General features: G+C 37.4%; 3 protein-coding genes across 6 annotated transcripts in view; 2 read left to right on the forward strand and 1 right to left on the reverse strand.

Annotated features, from left to right (window-relative positions):
* Positions 1-2,391, forward strand: part of LOC108745605 (actin-5C) — a 5,244-nt gene extending 2,853 nt beyond the window's left edge. For all 3 annotated transcript variants that reach the window (XM_018481873.1, XM_018481880.1, XM_018481864.1), the window contains exon 2: positions 182-2,391. In XM_018481873.1, coding sequence (XP_018337375.1) covers positions 201-1,331 — 1,131 coding nt within the window. In that variant the 5' untranslated portion in view covers positions 182-200 and the 3' untranslated portion in view covers positions 1,332-2,391. The remainder of the gene's footprint in view (positions 1-181) is intronic.
* Positions 2,392-3,477: 1,086 nt separating this feature from the next.
* Positions 3,478-6,714, forward strand: LOC108745594 (transmembrane protein 104 homolog). 2 transcript variants are annotated; one of them, XM_018481850.1, is made up of 7 exons: positions 3,478-3,519; positions 3,550-3,673; positions 3,860-3,981; positions 4,054-4,138; positions 4,335-4,709; positions 4,864-5,041; positions 5,168-6,714. In XM_018481850.1, the coding sequence occupies exons 2-7, from the start codon at positions 3,635-3,637 to the stop codon at positions 5,860-5,862; spliced, it is 1,494 nt and encodes a 497-aa protein (XP_018337352.1). In that variant the 5' UTR covers positions 3,478-3,519; positions 3,550-3,634; the 3' UTR covers positions 5,863-6,714. The 2 variants fall into 2 exon arrangements, with proteins under 2 accessions (XP_018337352.1, XP_018337345.1); XM_018481843.1 differs by lacking the exons at positions 3,478-3,519; positions 3,550-3,673; positions 3,860-3,981; positions 4,054-4,138 and adding an exon at positions 4,142-4,216.
* Positions 6,715-8,589: 1,875 nt separating this feature from the next.
* LOC108745578 (TBC1 domain family member 16) overlaps positions 8,590-9,231 on the reverse strand; it is a 4,569-nt gene continuing 3,927 nt past the window's right edge. The window contains exon 7 of the mRNA XM_018481807.1: positions 8,590-9,066. Within this exon, the coding sequence (XP_018337309.1) occupies positions 8,682-9,066 (385 nt within the window). The 3' untranslated portion in view covers positions 8,590-8,681. The remainder of the gene's footprint in view (positions 9,067-9,231) is intronic.

The raw sequence follows: 9,231 nt of genomic DNA on the forward strand, positions 1-9,231 counted from the left end.
TTAACTACTTTAACTTAATTTTTAATTAAATTATTCACTACTTTTAATTTCGTTTATAACCACGAGTTCCATTTATATACGTACGTACGTATAACTAACGTACGTATGTCTTGTAATGTATACGCGCGCGAAAATATTCTCGCGTTGTAGGCTAATTGTAATATTAATATTTGTTTTGCAGATAAAGCAAGAAAGCAAACATGTGCGACGAGGAAGTTGCCGCGCTCGTAGTCGACAATGGTTCCGGTATGTGCAAGGCTGGCTTCGCCGGGGATGATGCTCCCCGCGCCGTCTTTCCCTCGATTGTCGGCAGGCCACGCCACCAGGGTGTCATGGTTGGTATGGGACAGAAGGACTCTTACGTCGGTGACGAGGCTCAATCCAAGAGGGGTATCTTGACGCTCAAGTATCCGATCGAACACGGCATCGTTACCAACTGGGACGACATGGAGAAGATCTGGCATCACACATTCTATAACGAACTGCGAGTAGCTCCGGAAGAACATCCGGTTCTCCTTACCGAGGCACCTTTGAATCCCAAGGCTAATCGCGAAAAGATGACACAAATTATGTTCGAGACGTTCAACACCCCCGCCATGTACGTGGCGATTCAAGCTGTACTATCGCTCTACGCGTCCGGTCGTACCACCGGTATCGTGCTGGATTCGGGCGATGGTGTTTCTCATACCGTACCGATTTACGAGGGATACGCCCTGCCACACGCTATCCTCCGTTTGGATTTAGCAGGCCGCGATTTGACCGACTATCTCATGAAGATTCTCACGGAGAGAGGATATTCCTTCACTACTACCGCCGAACGAGAAATTGTTCGCGACATCAAGGAGAAACTTTGCTACGTCGCGCTCGACTTTGAACAGGAAATGGCCACAGCGGCCTCTTCCTCCAGTTTGGAGAAGAGTTACGAGCTTCCCGATGGTCAGGTCATCACTATAGGTAACGAACGATTCCGTTGCCCCGAGGCTCTCTTCCAACCCTCCTTCCTAGGCATGGAAGCTTGTGGCATTCACGAGACTACGTACAACTCGATCATGAAGTGCGACGTCGACATCCGTAAGGATCTGTATGCCAATACTGTTCTATCCGGCGGTACCACCATGTATCCTGGCATAGCCGACAGAATGCAAAAGGAGATCACTGCCTTAGCTCCGTCTACTATGAAGATTAAGATTATTGCCCCACCCGAGAGGAAATATTCTGTATGGATCGGTGGATCGATTCTCGCCTCGCTTTCTACCTTCCAACAGATGTGGATCTCGAAGCAGGAGTACGACGAGTCCGGACCCTCCATCGTCCACAGGAAGTGCTTCTAAACGCGTTCTCGATCACATTTACTATCATTCCCCGATCCCTGAGACTTTGAGAAATGAGAGAGAGAGAGAGAGAGAGAGAGCGAGAGAGAGAGAGAGAGGGGCTTTTGTCTATGAAAGCAGGCGGACGTAACATCAACTTCCGCGACGATTGCCCTTTGGTTCCTTCGGGGCAAAGGTAGCTTCTTTCAATTCGGATGTACGTGTTTAAGATACGCGTTGAGGTAAACGTCTCCGATTAAACGAGAGGAGAGACAGAGAGAGAGAGAGAGAGAGAATGAAAGAAAGAAAGAAAGAAAGAGAGGAGCTTACGATATATCGCCCTCCTTCCGCGATTGTTCCTCGGTCTTGGCGGTAATCCAAAATAAATCGACGGCTCATTCTTGCTCGTTTTAAACGTGGCCATTTTCCATCGTTTTTCATCTATTCGACATAACGATCTTAAACATGTGCCCCGATTTCTGAATACCTTTTTCTACCTTATAGTATCGAGTCCTTTGTATTATATATTTGAATAAAACTTGTGTCTCTATACGGTAGCATTTAGCCAAACATTCCTCCCGAGACATTCTTCTCTCAATGCGAGAGTAAAAAAACGCTTCTTTTTTTTGTTAGACTCTCCCGTAAACATCGTACGCGTAAACCTCGATTGCCGGTTTTCTTCGAGAATTCGAGCAAGAAACGTTCACGCGGATAACTACAATTTCTGTCGCGGGAAGAACCGTTGATTGATGATACTCTTCTCGTGGATAGAGACGGCAGAGTTCGGATATGATGGCAATCAACGTCGATCAATGCATTCCGATCATGTACGGTATTTTTAAGAGATGCTTGCGTCAAAACTGAACATACATTGTACGTCATTCCGCGCAGAGACGAACCTCTGAGACTTCTTACCTGTTTTCATTCCGTTTTCCATTACAATTTGCCTATCGTTGAGGGAAAATATGGCCTCCCCCCCTCTTTTTTCTTTCTTTTTCCTTTTTTTTTTTACACGATGGGGTAAACCGCTGATCCGGAAAGGTTCTACCAACGTTCGCTAAAATAAACGGAAAAATGATAGGCACGACGGTTTCGACCCCGTAAGTTAGCCAAAGTATTATAATTTATTCCCATTGTATTGCGCAAGACCATTCACGTACACATCTTAAAGACTACTTTAGACTTATGGGATTATAAAATAAAAGTCTGAAAAATAATAATTGTGATTTATAGTTTTTTCATTAAATCGTCCCAACCTTCCGCTCTCCTCCACATTTCGATCTTTTCTAAAGTAATTTTTCTATTATAGATCGCTAATCGTGTAAACTTTTCTCGTTTAGTGCACGCCGATCTTTTTACGAGATTTATTTTCATACTTTATTCTTTCTTCCCTGAGCTCGGAAGATTGTAATTTTGTTATCTACTTGGAGCTCTGCAAAGTTCTTTCGAAAGTTACTTGCACTTCGATATTTTTGCTAAGGAAAGATTTTCTTAGTAGTAGTAATTGGTCGAAAAATTTATAATTGTAAAAGAATTCCGAGGGACACTCGAGACACTCCACAGGCAATTTTGATATTAGAGTCTCTAGAAAAAGCGGCAAAAAATCTAATGAATTAAAGCTATACAAATAGAATATATGAAGCGAAACATTGATTGAATAAAACAAAATGATAGAAAAGGGTGGTAGTAATATAATCGTAATAGAATAGATATATAAAATAATTGCAGTCGAAATTCAAATATTTCAATTTAAGAGATAATTTCTTTTACATCTGGATTCAATACAGAACACGGTTGTTTCTTCGTCTTTGGAGAAAGTGTTTACTTTGGTATAATTACCTAATTACAAATCGAAATTCGTAATCGTTTAATTAACAGATGATCATTTGAACTTGGGCGAAAATATGACCGGTTGATTTCGGAGTAATGTTTGTAAATGATGCGTCTCCTTCATCCATCCCTTTGCCCTTCTCTTCTTCTCGCGGCATATAAGTGTACGTATCTCACACACACACACACACACATTTGAGGTGGCTGCTTTTGAACAAGATGAAAGACGTGAGTGCACCATGTCAATGTCTTTATGATAAGTACAGCTGTGTTACCATATCAATGGAAAAGTACGAATCAACGACAGGTCGGTGATCATCGGCGTTTATCAGTGACTAGTAGATGAATATGTGAGCAAGACGAGAGGGCAAGTGAACGAGACGAGATCAAACGAGACGAGACGAGACGCGACGCGACATCCTCTCTCTCGGATACTTGCGTGGTTTGAGAATTTAACGCTGGTTCGACTCGAGAGAGAGGAGAGAGAGAGAGAGATGCCCGAGGAGAATATTAACGATCAGTATCCAACATGGGTAAGGAAAAGAGGGAATTAATTTGTTTTTTCCGCATATACTTATTATTTATATTGTTCATAATTGACATGTAGGCGTACCGCGTTTATTAACCCTAACCTCAAACCTACCAATATAATATAAATATAGGTAATAGTAGATTAGACTAGATTAAATAGTTGACGGTTAAAGAGATCTCCATCGTAGATTGGGCTCGTGTACATCTTCAATCTCATCGTTGGAACAGGCGCTTTGACTTTACCCGCTGTGTTTAGTCGAGCAGGATGGGCACTTGGATTAAGTATCATTCTAGTGTTGGCGTTCATCAGGTATACATGTAAAATGTTTTACATCATAAATCTAAATTTATTTCGTCTCATTAACTTTCTTCTTCCGTCTAGTTTTATCACAGTTACATTTATCATAGAGGCAATGGCGTCTGCCAATGCTATTGTTATGTGGAGGCATACGCAACATCGAAAACGCGTAAGTGTTTTCCAACTTGTTTAGCTTTCTATACAGGACAGCTGAGTGTACTACAGATATTTTAGAAAGATGTGCAAGGTAACGTTATGACAAGAGACAGATTGGCATATTTGATATTAGCAGCGATACATATATGCATCATCTTGTTATTTGCCCATATACGTGTTGTAACATTGAAAACTGAAATATTTTTCAGGTTTTACAGACGATAAGTGAACCTGATCCTTCCAATTCAGATTCAGAGGACACTCCATTGGTAGCTGCTCCTTCAACCAGTCCAGATTGTTTGGATACAACTTGTAGATATTATGTAATTCGCGATAAAATAGAAATGGGACAGATGGCATCTATTTTTTTTAACAGATTTGGCACTACTCTATTTTATTTATGTTTCGCTATATATCTATATGGAGATTTAAGCATTTATGGTGCAGCAATCGCAAAGTCACTAGCAGATGTCGCCTGTACTTATTTACCAAAAAATCTTACCTGCAATGACACTATACCAGATACTGAACTTTGCTGGGAAGGTCCTACGTTTACTCGACTGGATGTGTATAGAATATTTCTGGTATGTCATCGATTTGCAAAATTGCATTTTTTCTAAACATATCAATTCGTCCTTATTGTCTATTAAATATTAAATAAAGACAAATGAATGTTTACAAGCGCCATAAATGCAAAACTGTACGATAATGATTGTTGCGATTTTTATTTATTTTCAGACCGTGTTTGTATTATTATTGGGTCCCTTTGTATTTTTCAATGTTCAAAAGACCAAGTATCTTCAACTACTAACTTCGGTAATGCGATGGCTCGCATTCACTATAATGATCGTATACGCTACAAAAAATCTTTTTGTACACGGCCCTCGTGGCGATCCACCTATTGCAAATTTAGCCGGTAAGCTGAAAGATTAATAATTATCGTCAATTTATATAATTACTAACAGATTAGTGTCATTAGAGGTACAGAATAACTGTGAATAAGTATTAACGTTATTAACAATACTGTTAATTATCATTTTAGGAATTCCAAGTCTTTTCGGTGCTTGCGTTTACTCCTTCATGTGTCATCATTCGTTACCGGCCTTGGTTACACCAATAGCGGACAAGTCTAAACTAAGACAATTCCTAGCTCTTGATTACACCCTAATCGCTCTTTTTTATTTACTATTAGCTCTAACTGGCATCTTCGCCTTTCAGCGTTTGGACGATCTTTATACTTTGGACTTTGGACCACGTGGCTTAGGCAATTGTTCCAAGAGTGACAATATTTTTATGCTCCTTATGGAGTATTTTTTAGCCCTTTTCCCAGTATTTACTTTGAGTACCAGTTTTCCCATTATAGCAATTACACTCCGAAATAATTTGCAGGCACTCTTCTTAAAAGAGGATACATCTTACAATTTATGTCTTCGGAAACTCGTCTTCCCCGTCTTGGCGGTAATACCACCGTACTTGATCGCAATTATTACCAAAGATCTGTCAATATTAGTTGGTATCACAGGCTCGTACGCTGGAGCAGGAATACAGTACTTAATACCTACATTTTTAGTCTATTATGCGAGGCAAAAGACTAACAAGATTATCGGCCTTGGGGTCATGAACAAATTTGCAAGTCCTTTCTCAGGCAGGTGTTGGTTAATTTTCGTCGTAGTATGGGCTATTACTTGTATGATTTTAGTATCGGTTAATTTCATGCAAATACATTTGCAATCTTGAATCAGTCAATAACAAAATCAATATTATTTATACCAAAAGAGAAAATAACTTTATGTTCGTGCTAAAAGATCCATCATAGAGACGAATGCAGGATGTTTACGAGAAATTTGATTATGGATATCCATTGATACGTTTCAAAATTTATCATAGCAAAAAAATGTAGATATCATAGACTTCGTTTATACGACACCCTTAATCAGATTTAATAACATCCGTTATTACGAAATTGGCCAATTGTAGCCATTTCTCTGAAGAATGGAATGACTGGGATTGGCCAGTGTCGTAACTATATATCAATTATATAATATAATAGATAGATATTATTAAATCCGATTATAAGGATGTCGTATAAATGTAGTCATAGAATTATCCAGAATCGACAGTCAGTCGATATTGGTATCGACTGATGTCGAGCACTTGGATCGAATTAAAGTAACTAAAGTGATGAAACGTGAGATAAGAGCGACGATACAATACGATCTATGAAATCCTTCAACGGAACGATCGACAAGTAATAAGCTTTTTACAATAAGCCATTATCTAAGCTTCAGTCGTAAGAAATTGACCAATCAGTCGATTATTTTTCTCATATTTGTGATTGGTCAATTTTTTTGAGAAAACTCATAAGGCAATCGTTATTTATGGCAAGATACGTAACATACGTACATACAGTAAATCGACAATACTTTGATACACACAAGTCAGTGTATACAAGTCAAATATCGGATAGGTTCAACAGGTTCAATGTAGGAGATATTTAGAAATGTAGAAATCTGTAGAAAAAAAAAGGTTTATAACATATATTTTACTTATCTGTCCCGGGACAGAGGTGCATGATTTTTCTTTATTACAATATTCTAATGAATTTCCGTTATTGTATATATATTTTTTTATACGCTAAAATAGTTCGTGTTTGTGTATTTTTAATAAAATAATATTAGTATATATGTGATAGTAGAGGCAATAGCAAAAGTATGATATTACGATGATGTTCTTTTTGAGATTGTATTTTTGTACAAAATACGTATGTGAAACTGCCAAAAAGGTATTTGCAGTATGTCCGTCACATCTGTGCATCTGTAGGTCCGTTTCTTATTGCTGCATTCCGATACAATAAGTTAAAGTGAAACAGACGTATATTTGTTTCACTTCAACTTATTGCACTGTGTGTATTAGTTTAGAAAGTGCAGTAATAAAAAAACAGACCGTTTATGTATACAGATACACAGGATACGAATGTAGCATATAATAAAGAATATTTTAACTATGTGCATATGCACGAGCATGTGTGCCGTGCACGCATACAAACAAGCATTTTGCGCGCGCAAAAAGCAATTGAAATGGATAATAATAAATAGTTGAATGTATGTACAAGTTCCTCTATCTCGATTTATTCGCACCAGCACACGCGTGCGCGCAAACATACACATTTTTACGTTCTTGTATTTACTTTAAACTGAGAGATCTGCATGAAACAGACCTTAACAGATATATATTTCTCTTTAAGATTTCAACGATACCAGACAGTACGATAAAAGCGCGATAAAAGGTATTTTTGATAAAATTTTATGTCCCTGATCAAGTGAATTAGCGTGAAATGCCTTTGTTATTTAAGCACAGTATCTGTGAAATCTTGATTATTATAAAGCAACTTTATTATTTTTACGCATATCTGTGACAACAGATACTACTATATATAATAATAATTGAAATAAACAAAGGACGGATTAGTATTCTATTCAAAGAGATTAGTGAATTACTCGGTGAAATTAGCTTATCACAATAATTTTGTATTTGTTTTCGAATAAATTCCGAGAGGTAACAATGGTATAGGTGTAATGTATAGGCTGTGTGCTTAGCAAAAGATTACATTTCATCAATTTTCAATAAGCGAAAATTTTTCGCGTTGCATCTCAAGCTGTGAAAGGAAAAAAAAAATATTGCGCTGTTTTTATACGTACATAAAATTACACATACGTGTACGAGAATGTGTCATATGTATACGAACGCAAGTGAACACTTTGGAGTGAACATATATGCTATTAGGTATATCCTGTACAATTCGAGTACATATTTACAATAAATAGCACTTTCGTGTACATGTATGTAGACTATTTGATTTATCCTTTTGGTTTCCAACGAACGAGCTTCTTATTAGATTAAATTAAATTGAGATATTTGAGTGAGATTAGATGATGGATATCTCCAAGCTGCGTACATTTGGAAATTCGTTTGTACTAGTTATCCTTTCTTTTCATTCGTCAGTCTTGAATGTTACGAATACTGCACATACTTATCTATTGATATACAATGTTGTCAAAGTCTTGTAAACTTATTTTTTACCTGATGGTCAACTTGATTTGAAATTGTTGTATTTTGAGATATGTGTCTTTGTGTTTCGACATTGATTGAAATCGAGATATCAACATGCGTGTGTTGCATATAACGTGGTAATTAATATAGGCTATATATTCTTATTCTTTTTTTCTTGGTTACTTAAAAAAAAAAATACTCGAATAGCTTGAACAAAAAAGAATGTATATCACATATCGTCGCGTGCGACAACGGAATTTATACGCGTATGTGTAGATCGAGAGAGCATAATGGCTAGATTCGTTATATTTTGTAAATATTAATGTTTACAAGAGATTCTCTTTATAGACTAACTACTAATCAAAGTTTGTTATAAAGAAAAATCCGTGCAGAGGACAAGGACTTTAATAATATATATCTAATAATTCGACGAAACGAGTTAATCTGTACGCCAAGTAATACTGATGAGCTCTCTTCTTCTTCTTCTTCTTTTATAAATTAGACAGTTACTCGTAATTATTTAAATAGGGACAATGCGTATCCTCGTGACCAACACACTCTATTACCGGATCATGCGCGCTGTCCCACATTCCTGGACCACATTGTCGACATAGTCCGGCTAATGTGCAAGGTAATCGCACGAGTTGACGGAAATTATGAAGCAAGCCTCGTGCCTTTCTAAGTATAATGTTCCCATCCATGTACATGGCCAATGAACTGAAATGCAGCAACATTTCGTCCGTTCGGAGATCTTGGGCGATCACGTCGTCCGCATAAACGCACATTATAGCGAGGCAAAGAAATAAGTGGAAATGATCTGTTAAATAATTGACCCAGCAGGCTTCCCACATGACCAACGCTATCTCGGTTGGGAATTCTCTCTTTAAGCATCTACATCGAAAAAAGAAATGAAATAAAGATAAAGAATTATGCGCGAGCTGTATGCCAAAAATTATGTAAAATCTACTATAATATAATAGTATAGCTTTCACTATTATGAGATTCATATATTCACTATTATATGTATACGTATATATATATATATATATATATAGT

Source organism: Trachymyrmex septentrionalis, unplaced genomic scaffold (genome assembly GCF_001594115.1).
Source record: "Trachymyrmex septentrionalis isolate Tsep2-gDNA-1 unplaced genomic scaffold, Tsep1.0 scaffold106, whole genome shotgun sequence".
Lineage (NCBI taxonomy): Eukaryota > Metazoa > Arthropoda > Insecta > Hymenoptera > Formicidae > Trachymyrmex > Trachymyrmex septentrionalis.

What these genes read in the sequence shown, in the direction of transcription:
- LOC108745594 (XM_018481850.1), top strand. Translation starts at nt 3,635, where the DNA reads ATGCCCGAGGAGAATATTAACGATCAGTATCCAACATGG. An exon ending in ATACGCAACATCGAAAACGC is followed by an intron (nt 4,139 to 4,334) that starts GTAAGTGTTTTC and finishes AATATTTTTCAG; the next exon opens with GTTTTACAGACGATAAGTGA. An exon ending in ATGTGTATAGAATATTTCTG is followed by an intron (nt 4,710 to 4,863) that starts GTATGTCATCGA and finishes ATTTATTTTCAG; the next exon opens with ACCGTGTTTGTATTATTATT.